This window comes from Schistocerca cancellata, chromosome 5 (genome assembly GCF_023864275.1).
Source record: "Schistocerca cancellata isolate TAMUIC-IGC-003103 chromosome 5, iqSchCanc2.1, whole genome shotgun sequence".
Taxonomy (NCBI): Eukaryota; Metazoa; Arthropoda; class Insecta; order Orthoptera; family Acrididae; genus Schistocerca; species Schistocerca cancellata.
In genome coordinates, this window is record NC_064630.1 from 764,504,415 (window position 1) to 764,520,211 (window position 15,797).

A 15,797-nucleotide genomic window follows, 5' to 3' on the forward strand; every position below is an offset into this window, starting at 1 on the left:
GTTGGATTACTTCACACTTAAGAAATTGTACTTTGTCTGTACTGTGTGAACTGTTCATATTTTTTTTGGTACCATTGTGATACTATGAGAGCTTTGAATGATGTATTTGGTAAGGGAGCATGATTTTAAAGTACGTTTGAGGCAGATGACACCTTTGACATGAGCAGAGAATTTTGTTAGGTTTTGAAATTATTGGAGGAAGCTACGACGATTTTGAGATTTGACTGAGGTGTTATGATGTTATTATTACGACGACGATATGTATTAAGCTGCTGATGTATGTTTATGATCCATAAGCTGATGCTATATGAGTTATTTGATTAAGCTACGTATCTGTTATGATGCAGTATTGAAGAAGTGTCGACGAATAAGGTAAGGAGTAATGAATAGTGGTTAGGGACTCTTGACCTGTGAAAAATTTTTATATGAGACTGTCACTGTAGCGGAAACTGCTGTCGTAAATATTTCCGTAAGAAAGTTAAGTGACCACCTGCACATAATGCGACGTGGGCACCCAGGTGTGTCAGACACCTGGAGAACAAGCCTTTTCAGACGCTCAGGTAGAAAAGAAAGCCATTAGGATGTGCCTTTCATCGCTAATGCGACACGCTCGTTACTTGAAAACATATGATTTTTGTAATGCGTTGTGGGCACACAGCTGTGTCAAACACCTGGAGAATAAACCATTAGGATGTGCCTTTCATCGCTAATGCGACACCCTCGTTACTTAAAAATTTATGATATTTACTGAAATGCCTAACAAAATGACAAGAAATATTTTTACATCTGCACACCTGATTATGACAAGAGTCTTTGTACGAGAGTTGAGAGCAATTAACTTATGAAATGAAATGTCACATGACTACTGAATGACATTTTTATGCTTTGGTTTGTGTAATTGCTTATTTCATTTGATGTCTGGTTTCCAGCTGTGTTGCAGCATTGCTTTTATAAAATGAGATGCATTTGCTAATGTGAACTCTTTCTGTCAACAGATGTATTAAATGATAATTTTGTAATCCACATTCTTTAAAAAAGGAGCACTTGGAAAGGAAAGAACAATAAGAAGTAACTCGTAACAGTAACACTTAATTTTCTTTTCAGGTACATGGTAATATTTTTTTTACAATAAGTTGTTATGGTGCACCACTTTAATTACATAGACATTAAGATGACCACTTTAATTACATAGACATTAAGATGTGAATATGCATTTCCCTTGTCTGCATTGTTGTTTTTACTGTAATATTTTTTTCTGCTTGCGCTATGTCATGTTTAGGTATAAGTTGCTGCTGTTTGCAAGGCATAGTGTTATTGAATTTGACTTTTGCTAATTTATGCTGCTAGCTTTGCCAATTTGCATTTCTTTGTCATTTCTGTTTGTGTTGATTTGTTGTGATGCTGCATTGCCTCGTCCTTTGGTATATATATCTGAGCTCAGTAGATTTAAGTTAGCTTAAGAGGGGGTAGACTATATAAGAAACTGACTATGGAGAATAGGTAAAGAATGCATTGCGAAGAAAGATTTGGGCCCCAATGAGTATTGTACAATCAGAAATAATTATTTTGAAAGAAATATGGATAGAATACAGGAACGAGGTATAGGTAGGATTTTCTTGGAAATAAATGATGAGGTAAGCAATGTGTGAACATATAAATACAGAAAGCATGCTTGGATAGGATTTTTTTGGTGGAAACAAATGTTGAAATAAGACGAAAGATCTATCGAATGAAGTTGTGGGGTGGACTGCAGTACCAAATGTTACACTGAAAACAAACCCTGTCCTTTCCTTTTGTGTTATCCCACTATGTGTTTGGGTACCCTTGTGTATTTGTGTTTTTCCTGTCTTTATATGTTTAGCTGATCAGAGCTCTGTTGTAGACTTTTTCTAATAATATGTTATTTACTTTGTAAAGATGCTTAGACATTATTTATTCTGTGTTGTTTTAATGCTCATGTGTGAAGTTGAATTTTTAAAAGTGATTCTGATCTTTTATGTATGTACTCATGTCATCATTCCTGTAACACTGATGTATATGTTTATTTCTATTGTTTTGTAAAGCCTGCACTACAAATATTATCTGTATTGTTATGTTTTTAATGATGTATTTTGTATCTTTGTAATTGTATTCTTATGTTATATAATTGTAATTGACACCAGTTACTCAAATTAAGTAACTTGTAAGCATTCATTTCACTGCACACATTTCTGTTGGTCATTGTATATGGACAATATGTGAGAAGTAGGGACTGTTAGTGTTTGCACGTGTGTTAATAATTCAGCAAGGGACTGGATAACAGCATTGCTGGTTCTAAGGACAATTCCCAAAAACTTTGTGAATGCACAAGTGGTGGTTATGGACTTGCTCTATTATCCGCAAGACTCTTCAATGGTGATTGTGCACCTGCACAGTCACAACAGATGGCTGCTGGCCATCTCTACAAGGACTACAGTGGGTCTGCATCTTTGATGGCCCACCAATACAATTATCTCTACAAGGACTACTGTGGGTCTGCATCTCTGGTGGCCCACCAATACCATACTCTCTACCAGGACTGCAGTGGGTCTGCTCAGTGATGACCTACCTACCAATATTCGTCAGAACTTCGAATGACTCTGCTGTGGGTTTGCTCCATTGTGGCCCATTACCTGTCAGCATTTCAAGAGTCAGCACTGTCTTTCCGTTGGAAGGACAACACTACTTCTTCAAGACTGCATGGAAATCCACTACTTCTATGTGCAATTTCTTTTACTAATGAGACTTTGTGAAAAACAAAAACTGTAATTACTATTATGATGAACAATCTGGACTGTCTTTATTGACTGTGAAAAAAAATTTTAGCTGTTGACCAACGTTGTATCAATAAGTGTGTGCATTTGATATCTTTGTTATTGTAATTATGAAAAATTTTTTCAAATCTGTATTGGCCACTGGCCAAAAACATTTTGTAAAATTTTTTTGTGGGGAGCATGGGGGCTATGTAAGTAGGCTGTTTATGTTTTCTTTATGTAAGTTTGCTGTTTATGTTTTTTATTGGCAACGTTACGTAGCGCTCTCTATATGAAAATCACTGGCTGTGCTGTGTGCACTATGTAAGTAGGCTGTTTATGTTTTCTTTGTGTAAGTTTGCTGTTTATGTTTTTTATTGGCAACGTTACGTAGCGCTCTCTATATGAAAATCACTGGCTGTGCTGTGTGCAGTATGTGGCTAGTTTGCATTGTTGTCTGCCATTATTGTCATGAACTGCTATAGCTGGATGCGAACAGCGCGTAGCGCTGGGCAGTTGGAGGTGAGCCGCCAGCAGTGGTGGACGTGGGGAGAGAGATGGCGGAGTTTTGATAATCTGTAAGACTGAATGTCAATTATGAATATTAAGGTAAATACATTGTTTGTTCTCTATTAATATCTTTCATTTGCTAACTATCCCTATCAGTAGTTAGTACCTTCAGTGGTTTGAATCTTTTATTTAGCTGGCAGTAGTGGCGCTCGCTGTTTTGCAGTAGCTTGAGTAGCGAAGATTTTTGTGAGGTAAGTGATTTGTAAAAGGTATAGGTTAAAGTTAGTCAGGGCCATTGTTTTGTAGGGGTTATTGAAAGTCAGATTGCGTTGCGCTAAATAATATTGTGTGTCAGGTTAAGCACAGGCTTGTATAATTGTTCTAAGTGGACGTTTCACATGTAAAATTGTTCAAAGGGGACGTTTCACAATAAAAATATAAAATTTATCTAATCATGGCCAATAAATACACTTAATGTAATAAACTGAAATTTGTTCTGAGAAATGTAAACTCCCTGTATTTTTTTTATTTATGAATTTGGCCAGCTATGGACTGCTTACAACTTAAGATGTATGGTGTTTCTTTTTCTTCCGTTCTTCCCAGTACTTCTTCATTTTCTCGCCAACTGCTCGTCTCTGCTCCTCTGTCCACACTCTCTTGGGTCGAGGTTTTGGCTCATCTTCTTCATAGTTTGCGTTTTCTATAAGTAGCCTAAAGTTATTCGTGTCACGTATTATTTCTTCTGTAACACCTATTTTGTTGACGTCTTTCTTTACTGCTTCTATCCATCTTACAGTTTTTTTAAGCTTACTAACGTAATTAAAAATTCTTTGTAATCCGTGTTTCTTCCATTCATTTTAAATGTCCATAAAATTTTAGCCGTCTCTTCCTCATTGTATCTGATCTTTTCTGTATTTTTGTATAAGTCTTCATTTCTCCTTTTAATCCACCTATTTTCCTTGTTTTTCTCAGGACCTAGAATTTTTCTTAATATTTCTCTCTCTTTTTTCTAGTTCTCTTAATTCGCCTTTCTCATTCAATGTTAAGCACTCTGATCCATACGTTGCTTGTGTCCTAATAACTGAATTATAATGTTTAATCTTTGCTTGTATGGATATTGATTTCTTATTGTAGTAGTTTTGTGTTTATATGCAAATTCTAATCTTTTTATTCTTTCTTTATTTGATGTGCTACCCAGTCCATTGGCTTGGATCCACTCCCCCAGGTATTTGAATCTATCAACTCTTAATTTTTCCATACTTTGTTTTCATAAACTTTTCTGCATTATGTTTGTGTTCTATTTACTCGGTTTTTTCATACTCCCTGTATATGTAAACGTAATTTTTTTTTGCAATTTAGTAATCGTGCTGCACATTTCATGCAGTACACTACACTAATAGTGACGGTATACATCAACGTTACTGTGACAGATTCATAATATACCTAAACGTATCTCTGGTAGCCAGAATTTTTTTCTTTTTTGTACAACTTTAAGTTAGAAATGCAACCCCTGTTTGTGCTCGATTTCTGGTTGTCAAATAGTTGATTCAGTGTTGAACAGCTTTCTTTATATTGCTACATATTAACAGAATTATGAATATATCGTTTATGAAAATGTTTCTCTTTATTTACGTTGTCCACAACAGATATAATGAAAAGTTAGTAATCTGTAAAGTTAATACTATGCTTGGGAGAGTGGAAACAGGTTATATTCAATAACTGACAGACAAAACAGAAATAATTAACTTACATAGGGGGAAATAGAGAGAGGGTCATTGGTGTTGTAGTCTTTGGTATGTCTTTTATCACTCTTGAGCAGACCTTCTGCTACCAACGCATATCCAGGTGCATTCATTGTTAGCTTCATTTCGTTGTACTTTACTGAGTGCAGTTTGTATGTACTGCATTGAGTGTTAACCGGGGACCTAGAAACGACTGAGAGGTTCCGTCCCCGCCCCAGCCGCAGTGGTCCACAACCCCACGACGACTACCGCAGTCCACTTCACCCCTCCATCGCCCCGCACCGAACCCAGGGATATTGTGCGGTTCAGCCCCCAGTGGCCCCCCCAGGGAATGTCTCACACCAGATGAGTGTAGCCCCTATGTTTGCGTGGTAGAGTAATGGTGGTGTACACGTACGTGGAGAACTTGTTTGCGCAGCAATCGCCGACCTAGTGTGAATGTGGCGTAATAAGGGGAACCAGCCTGCATTCGCCGAGGCAGATGGAAACCGCCTAAAAACCATCCACAGACTGGCTGGTTCACCGGACCTCGACACAAATCCGCCGGGCGGATTCGTGCCGGGGACCAGGCGCTCCTTCCCACCTGGAAAGCCGTGCGTTAGACCGCACGGGCAACCAGGTGGGCTGAGTGCAGTTTAGCCGTCGTTGCTTACGGAGTTACCAACTTCTGTTGGCAAGTCTCCTCCTTCCCGCTCCATCGTGCTGCTTCTCTCTCCACATTCAACATCCATCTCTTGCTCTTCCCTGTTCCACTGCCCCTCCCCCCGTCACTCTATCTCCTCTACCCTCCTCTCTCTGTCCATATCCTCCTCCCCCCCCTCTCCGTACTCCCCGTCTCTCTCTCTCCAGCTCATTCTGCCCTTTTACCTGCTCATCTAATCCTCTCCCCTCTCTCTCTGTACACCTTCTCCTTCCCCCCTCTAAACCCACCTCTTCTTCCCCCCCTCTAAGTTCGTCCCGTCACTCGCTCTAAATCAGTCTCCTCCCCCTCATCTCTCTGCCAATCTCCTCATCTCCCCTTATCTCTGTCCATCTTCCCGTCCCCACTCCCTCTTTCCTCCTCATCCTACCCACACTCTCTCTCCATCACCAAGTTATCACCCACAACACAACAGCAGGCCAGTGATTCTTACCCCCCACAATATTTCTTTGTAGGCAGTAAGTAATATGTGTACTAACTATGGCTGAAATCGATCCAGGGGTTTAAGAGGAGCTTTTTACCCGCAGCCATGCCAGAGAATGCACATGTTACATATATTTCACATATAGAGACCGACTGAGATGACACAGTGGTTGGCAGACTGGACTCGCATGCGGGAGGAAAACGGTTCAAACCTGCGTCCGGCCAGCCTGATTTAGGTTTTGCGTGATTTCCCAAAATTTGCTTCAGGCAAATACCGGGATGGTTCCTTTCAAAAGGGCACGGCCGACTTCCTTTCCCATGCTTCCCTAATCCTATGAGACCGATACCCTCGCTGTTTGTTCGCTTCCCCCAAATCAACCAACCAACCAACTAATAAGTATTTAACATATTTCACACATATTTGTATACAAATTTGACTTGTATGTGTAGCGATTTACACCCTGCAGTTTCATTTTCATGCAGCTCAGTCTTCATGACGTCATACTTGCAGGTACATTTAGTGGTACATTTCGATGCTCTCTGCCAAAATAAATTGGGAATAGAGTTAGTAATAAAGACGTAATAAATTAAAGCGTCATGTATGATGTGGCAGTTTTTCAGACATGTCAGTGTTTATGATGTCACATCTCCTGAACTATGCGTTGCACATTGATATAATTTTGCAAGTACATTCAGAAGTATACTTAAAACTGTCTGCAAAATTGTCGCGAATACAGTTATTAGTACCAAAGTAACAAATTAAAATGTCATGCTTCATGTGGTACTTTTACTACATAAACAGCAGAAAAGTAGCGAGTGACAAACTTTATGTCTTTCATCGTTTACTAGGTTTGTCAGCGAGAAAAAGTTTTGTAAAGATGCTGGTAAAACTTTAGGGATGTGAGGTCGTAATTCAAGAAACCCTTCTGTTCCTGCCGTTTCGGCCAGGACTACGCTGGACTTCCTCTGAGGCGCTCCTCCGCTGAGTCTCGCCGACTGAACGGTCGGATGTCCGAGAGCGACAAATACTGTAGAAAAATGGGCGTGGTCAAAGTAACACATGATGAGCAGAGATAATCTTTGTCAGAGATAAAATTTAACTATTGATTGTCGTCTTATCAAAGATAAAAACTGTCTAGTGATTCTACAGAGCTACTGTCCATATGTCGCTAAGTTTCATTGCCTACTCTATCCTATTAAGATCATCCTGATGCTTTTATATTTCGATAGCTTCTTTACATAATCGTGTATAATAATTTGACGTTGTTGTTGTTGTTGTTGTTGTCTTCAGTCCTGAGACCTGATGCAGCTCTCCATGCTACTCTATCCTGTGCAAGCTTCTTCATCTCTCAGTACGTACTGCAGCCTACATCCTTCTGAATCTGCTTAGTGAATTCATCTCTTGATCTCCCTCTATGATTTTTACCCTCCACGCTGCCCTCCAATACTAAATTGGTGATCCCTTGATGCCTCAGAACATGTCCTACCAACCGATCCCTTCTTATAGTCAAGTTGTGCAACAAACTCCTCTTCTCCCCAATTCTATTCAATACCTCCTCATTAGTTATGTGATCTACCCACCTAATCTTCAGCATTCTTCTGTAGCACCACATTTCAAAAGCTTCTATTCTCTTTTTCTCCAAACTATTTATAGTCCATGTTTCACTTCCATACGTGGCTACACTCTATACAAATACTTTCAGAATCGACTTCCTAACACTTAAATCTATACTTGATATTAACTAGTTTCTCTTCTTCAGAAACGCTCTCCTTGCCATTGCCCGTCTACATTTTATATCCTCTCTACTTCGACCATCATCAGTTATTTTGCTCCCCAAATAGCAAAACTCCTTTACTACTTTAAGTGTCTCATTTCCTAATCTGATTCCCTCAGCATCACCCGATTTAATTCGACTACATTCCATTATTCTCGTTTTGCTTTTGTTGATGTTCATCTTATATCCTCCTTTCAAGACACTGTCCATTCCGTTTAACTGCTCTTCCAAGTCCTTTGCTGTCTCTGACAGAATTACAATGTCATCGGCGAACCTTAAAGTTTTTATTTCTTCTCCATTGATTTTAATACCTACTGCGAATTTTTCTTTTGTTTCCTTTACTGCTTGCTGAACATACAGATTGAATAACATCGGGGAGAGGCTACAACCCTGTCCCACTCCCTTCCCAACCACTGCTTCCCTTTATTGCCCCTCGACTCTTATAACTGCCATCTGCTTTCTGTACAAATTGTAAATAGCCTTTCGCTCCCTGTATTTTACTCCTGCCACCTTCAGAATTTGAAAAAGAGTATTCCAGTCAACATTGTCAAAAGCTTTCTCTACGTCTACAAATGCTAGAAACGTAGGTTTACCTTTCCTTAATCTTTCTTCTAAGGTGAGTCGTAGGGTCAGTATTGCCTCACGTATATCTACATTTCTACGGAATCCAAACTGATCTTCCCCGAGGTCGGCTTCTATCAGTTTTTCCATTCGTCTGTAAAGAATTCGCGTTAGTATTTTGCATCCGTGACTTATTAAACTGATAGTTCGGTAATTTTCACATCTCTCAACGCCTGCTTTCTTTGGGATTGGAATTATTATATTCTTCTTGAAGTCTGACGGTATTTCGCCTGTCTCATACATCTTGCTCACCAGATGGTAGAGTTTTGTCAGGACTGGCTCACCCTAGGCTGTCAGTAGTTCTAATGGAATGTTGTCTACTCCCGGGGTCTTGTTTCGACTTAGGTCTTTCAGTGCTCTGTCAAACTCTTCACGTAGTATCATATGTCCCATTTTATCTTCATCTACATCCTCTTCCATTTTTATAACATTGCCCTCAAGTACATCGCCCTTGTATAGTCCCTCTATATACTCCTTCCACCTTTCTGCTTTCTCTTCTTGCTTAGAACTGGGTTTCCATGTGAGATCTTGATATTCATACAAGTGGTTCTCTCTTATCCAAAGGTCTCTTTAATTTTCCTTAGGCAGTATCTATCTTACCCTTAGTGAGATAAGCCTCTACATCCTTACATTTGTCCTCTAGCCATGCCTGCTTAGCCATTTTGCACTTGCTGTCGATCTCAATTTTGAGACGTTTTGTATTCCTTTTTGCCTGCTTCATTTATTGCATTTTTATATTTTCTCCTTTCATCAATTAAATTCGATATTTCTTCTGTCACCCAAGGATTTCTACTAGCCCTCGTCTTTTTACCTACTTGATCCTCTGCTGCCTTCACTACTTCATCCCTCAAAGCTACCCATTCTTCTTCTACTGTATTTCTTTCCCCCATTCTTGTCAATTGTTCCCTTATGCTCTCCCTGAAACTGTACAACATCTGGTTTTTTCAGTTTATCCAGGTCCCATCTCCTTATATTCCCACCTTTTTGCAGTTTCTTCAGTTTTCATCTACAGTTCATAACCAATAGATTGTGGTCAGAGTCCACATCTACCCCTGGAAATGTCTTACAATTTAAAACCTGGTTCCTAAATCTGTCTTACCATTATATAATCTGCCTGAAACCTGTCAGTATCTCCGGGCTTCTTCCATGTATACAACCTTCTTTTATGATTCTTGAACCAAGTGTTAGCTATGATTAAGTTGTGCTCTGTGCAAAATTCCATGAGGCGGCTTCCTCTTTCATTTCTTACGCCCAATCCATAATCACCTACTACGTTTCCTTCTCTTCCTTTTCCTACTATCGTATTCCAGTCACCCATGACTATTAAATTTTCGTCTCCCTTCACTATCTGAATAATTTCTTTTATCTCATCATACATTTCTTCAATTTCTTCGTCATCTGCAGAGCTAGTTGGCATATAGACTTTTACTACTGTCGTAGGCGTGAGCTTCGTGTCTATCTTTGCCATAACAATGCGTTCGCTGTGGTGTTTGTAGTAGCTTAACCGCATTCCTATTTTCCTATTCATTATTAAACCTACTCCTGCATTACCCCTATTTGATTTTGTATTTATAACCCTGTACTCACCTGACCAGAAGTCTTTTTCATCCTGCCACCGAACTTCACTAATTCCCACTATATCTAACTTTCACCTATCCATTTCCCTTTTTAAATTTTCTAACCTACCTGCCCGATTAAGGGATCTGACATTCCGCGCTCCGATCCGTAGAACGCCATTTTCCTTTCTGCTGATAACGATGTCCTCCTGAGTAGTCCCCGCCCAGAAAACCGAATGAGGGACTATTTTACCTCCGGAATATTTTACCCAAGAGGACGCCATCATCATTTATCCATACAGTAAAGCTGCATGCCCTCGGGAAAAATTACGGCCGTAGTTTCCCCTTGCTTTCATCCGTTCGCAGTACCAGCACAGCAACTCAGTTTTGGTTTGTGTTACAACGCCAGATCAGTTAATCATCCAGACTTTTGCCCCTGCAACTACTGAAAAGGCTGTTGCCCCTCTTCAGAAACCATACGTTTGTCTGGCCTCTCAACTGATACCCCTCCGTTGTGGTTGCACCTACGGTACGGCTGTCTGTATCGCTGAGGCACACTAGCCTCCCCACCAACGGCAAGGTCTATGGTTGCAGATAAAATTTCTGTCTCAGAAAATTCACTTCGTGGTTTCCTAACTGAAGAGCATGCTCTGCTAAAGCTGATTTCTCTATTTTCCCTTGTGAGAAATTCTTTTGTGCTCTTTTAGCCGTGCGATTATGCTTCTCTTGGTAGTTTTAATATAAACTTTACCACATGTACAAGGAATTTGGTATACACCACAAGTTAACAGAGAAGGGCGTTTATCCTTCACAGATCGGAGTACTTATTTTCTTTGTTGGTCTAAAGGCCGGTCTGATATGTTTCTGTAAAATGTTACGTATCTGATCCGTTACTTTTTTAATAAAAGGGAGGGAAACTTTATTTTTCCGTTGTGGTTCATCCTTGTCCTTCGGTCTTCTGTTCCTTGATCGCAAAATTCTCTTTATCTCTTTCTCTGATAGCCATTTTTCTCGAAAGCCTGCTTCAGGTGTTATATTTCAGCGTCCAGGTATTCCGATGTGCATATCCGTTCGGTTCGGTCGACAAGACTTAATGACACCGCTCTTTTGTTGTGAATGGTGATTGGAGTTTTTATGCAAGTATCTGTCCGTATGCGTTACTTTCCGAAAAAAACTATGTTCGGAACTTCCATCGGACTATCTCATAACTAAAACATCCAAGAAAGATATTCTGTTATTTTCAATTTCCACGGTGAACTGGGTTTTTCGTCTAATTTTATTTAGATGATCAAAGAATTCGTCCAAAGCCTCTCTACCATGGGACCAAACCACAAATGTGTCATCTACAAGCGGGTACCTGCTAGATGGTTTCTTACTTGCTTTGTCCAGAGCCGTTTGTTCGAATTTCTTGCTACTTTCTATATGGAGAGCTCGCCCCCTTTCCGACAGTATTTATGTCGCTCTCGGACGTCCGGCGGCCAGTCGGCAAGACTCGGCGGAGGAGCGGCTCTGAGGATGTCCAGCGCCGTCCTGGACGAAACGTCAGGAACAGAAGAGTTTCTTGGACCACGTCCTCACATCCCGAAAGGTTTCCCAGCAGCTGTGTCATCCGTTCGTGAAAGCCTTCATTCTAAATTTCGTAATGATTTGTAATTATGTGTAAAGTTTGTTGTACGTCACTAAGTGCTCTCACTCTAATATTCTAGATGAATAAAGTCTGATTATTCGCGCCTCGTGGGCTTCACTTCTTTTTTCACCCCCATCCCACACACTTTTGATAGATAGGTTGTTGTTCTTTGCGCTAGTCCTGGATTCAATTCCAAACCTCTCCACAGTATCTTACTGCGTGCCGGCGCAATGGGTTTCACCCTCTCCTTTCTTTCATCGTCGTCGGCGTCATCATAAAACACAGACACGTCATGATACTACGCACACACCCTTTACAGTGACCTACTCACAACAGATACGCTTAACACGGAACTCTCACACACCATGGGAATAAAGGCCATTGTGTGCCGAGGGAGGAAATCCTTTCCCACCAGACGGCTCAACCTGCCTTACAGGGCTTCCCAGCCAACAATGCTATGTGACCCTTTCTTTCTTGACAGAGCTCAGGCTGTTACCGCCTCTGACACAGTTCCACAGAAGTGGCATAATACACACACAAAAAAACGAACTTGAAAATGGGAATCGTTTCGCGAAACGCGTCATATCAACAGTAAACAAAGATAATCGTGACTGGTAGCAGAATTATTTATAAACAAACCTATTGTTTCCACAGTCGCAGGCTTTCAAAACCATTTCTAATACATCAAATGACATCATCTTACTTGTAGAACTGTAAAAGAATTGAAATTGGTTGTAACATGAAACTTAAAACTGCTGTTTATTCCCGATGTCCAGCGAATCTGAATCGGACATTCTAACGAGGAAGAGGAGTTGGATGTGTAAAATATTAAAGAAAAAAAAATTATATATATATATATATATATATATATATATATATATATCTCCGCAGTATGGTTCAAATGGCTCTGAGCACTATGGGACTTAACATCTGAGGTCATCAGTCCCCTAGAACTTAGAACTACTTAAACCTAACTAACCTAAGGACATCACACACATCCATGCCTGAGGCAGGATTCGATCCTGCGACCGTAGCAGTCGCTCGGTTCCGGACTGAAGCGCCTAGAACCGCTCGGTTACCGCGGCCGGCACCGCAGTATGTCGACACTGAATTTATAGGCCATACGGCGTCATGTGGCGGAGGAGTGAAGTGAAAAATTGAGGATCTCTAGCCATTAGAAGTATCAGACAGGGAGAAATGGAAAGCAGCTTCCACTAAGTACTGGAATCCAACCAGAAATGGGATGCGAAGTGTTAGAAGCACGGCAAACGTAGTTACGTTCCCAACGAACCTTACTTCTTATACCACTGCTGGCGAAATTCTACCTATAGACGTATCTTCCACCATCGGAATTCGAAAGGGCCTGGCGATGTCTTCTATGAAAACGGGAGGCGAAACATTACAGGATTAACATCGCTTAAACGACATCCGTCACTTAGAGGGAACCATGCGACGTTCCTCGACTCACCGAGAATAATGAAGAGGCAGTACGTTCTCATGGCGTGGTTGCTCCTGTGCGCGGCTCTTGACATCACGTGGCCCCGCGTGTTATATGCGTCGCACGTGTGGTCCAAATGCACGCCTGCTGGTGCTCAGAAACGGATCAGTGGCAACTGGAGCGTGCCTAGTCTGGTGGCTGTCGCCCGTTACACGGGCTGTCTGCCCTCGCAAAACACTGACAACAGGGGAGCGTGCCTGCAGCCTCGTTTTCATGACTTCAAGGGAAACAAGTGGTCCCAGAAGATAATGGAGCCGGACCAGCTGGCATCCTCATTCTACCTGTTTATCACGTACCATACGTGGAACACGTTTCATGCTGACGCATTGTAACATTTTAGAGGACGAAACACCGTTGTACAGAAATGAAAAGGGATTGCTCAAACAGAGACCTTGCGAAACTCAGCTCGCCCTGTGCGTCTGCGAGATCTACGTCTGCAGCTATGCCTACAGGGCTATTCTGCAGTGACCATTTAAGTGCTTGGCACAGGGTTCATCAAATCACTTTCAGACCGTTCCACTCATTCATTTACATCTATCTACATACATTTCCCGCAAGCCACATTACGGTGTGTGGCGAATAGTGCCCTGTACCACTATTAGACGTTTCATTTCCTGTTTCACTCGCAAATAGAGCGAGGGAAAAAACGACTGTCTGCATGCCTCCAGATGAGCCCTAATTACTCGTATCTTACCTTCTTGGTCCTTATTCGAAATGTATTATTTATTTCATTAACAGTACAGAGTAACCTACCACCTTGAAATGTAAGATGGTTCGGATGCTTCTAAATCTAACAGCAAAGACTTATTATTACAATTTTATCGGTAAACAGTTGTTAATGTTTTTTAAATAACATAGAGAACATTATATATAAAACTTTATCTAAAGTTACAGAGAACTGAATGCTTAACAAGTGTTAAAGCGGTTCTATACAATCTGTTTTCTGATTACTTGAGGAGAATACAATATATATAATGCAGTTGTCAAGAAAAAAATGTAATGCAATAACTGTGGTCAGAATAAGTTGCAAATATATCGAGAGAATAGATATACTATATTTGGATGTGTAATATAGTCCAAGCAGCTTGTTCGTTCATAATAGCCTATTGCCACCTATTTCTCGGTAGAACTTCGAGCTATTCTCATCTGAAATGTTTTGTTTTTGTGTATGTTTATTGCGTTTGTGTCTATTGATATATTTAGCAATTATATACACTCCTGGAAATGGAAAAAAGAACACATTGACACCGGTGTGTCAGACCCACCATACTTGCTCCGGACACTGCGAGAGGGCTGTACAAGCAATGATCACACGCACGGCACAGCGGACACACCAGGAACCGCGGTGTTGGCCGTCGAATGGCGCTAGCTGCGCAGCATTTGTGTACCGCCGCCGTCAGTGTCAGCCAGTTTGCCGTGGCATACGGAGCTCCATCGCAGTCTTTAACACTGGTAGCATGCCGCGACAGCGTGGACGTGAACCGTATGTGCAGTTGACGGACTTTGAGCGAGGGCGTATAGTGGGCATGCGGGAGGCCGGGTGGACGTACCGCCGAATTGCTCAACACGTGGGGCGTGAGGTCTCCACAGTACATCGATGTTGTCGCCAGTGGTCGGCGGAAGGTGCACGTGCCCGTCGACCTGGGACCGGACCGCAGCGACGCACGGATGCACGCCAAGACCATAGGATCCTATGCAGTGCCGTAGGGGACCGCACCGCCACTTCCCAGCAAATTAGGGACACTGTTGCTCCTGGGGTATCGGCGAGGACCATTCGCAACCGTCTCCATGAAGCTGGGCTACGGTCCCGCACACCGTTAGGCCGTCTTCCGCTCACGCCCCAACATCGTGCAGCCCGCCTCCAGTGGTGTCGCGACAGGCGTGAATGGAGGGACGAATGGAGACGTGTCGTCTTCAGCGATGAGAGTCGCTTCTGCCTTGGTGCCAATGATGGTCGTATGCGTGTTTGGCGCCGTGCAGGTGAGCGCCACAATCAGGACTGCATACGACCGAGGCACACAGGGCCAACACCCGGCATCATGGTGTGGGGAGCGATCTCCTACACTGGCCGTACACCACTGGTGATCGTCGAGGGGACACTGAATAGTGCACGGTACATCCAAACCGTCATCGAACCCATCGTTCTACCATTCCTAGACCGGCAAGGGCACGTGCTGTTCCAACAGGACAATGCACGTCCGCATGTATCCCGTGCCACCCAACGTGCTCTAGAAGGTGTAAGTCAACTACCCTGGCCAGCAAGATCTCCGGATCTGTCCCCCATTGAGCATGTTTGGGACTGGATGAAGCGTCGTCTCACGCGGTCTGCACGTCCAGCACGAACGCTGGTCCAACTGAGGCGCCAGGTGGAAATGGCATGGCAAGCCGTTCCACAGGACTACATCCAGCATCTCTACGATTGTCTCCATGGGAGAATAGCAGCCTGCATTGCTGCGAAAGGTGGATATACACTGTACTAGTGCCGACATTGTGCATGCTCTGTTGCCTGTGTCTATGTGCCTGTGGTTCTGTCAGTGTGATCATGTGATGTATCTGACCCCAGGAATGTGTCAA

At 42.0% G+C, this 15,797-nt stretch overlaps 1 protein-coding gene across 1 annotated transcript in view; it reads right to left on the reverse strand.

The window, feature by feature from the left end:
• LOC126188793 (uncharacterized) overlaps positions 1-13,462 on the reverse strand; it is a 56,725-nt gene extending 43,263 nt beyond the window's left edge. The window contains exon 1 of the mRNA XM_049930407.1: positions 13,194-13,462. Coding sequence (XP_049786364.1) covers positions 13,194-13,257 — 64 coding nt within the window. The 5' untranslated portion in view covers positions 13,258-13,462. The remainder of the gene's footprint in view (positions 1-13,193) is intronic.
• Between the last annotated feature and the right edge of the window lie 2,335 nt (positions 13,463-15,797).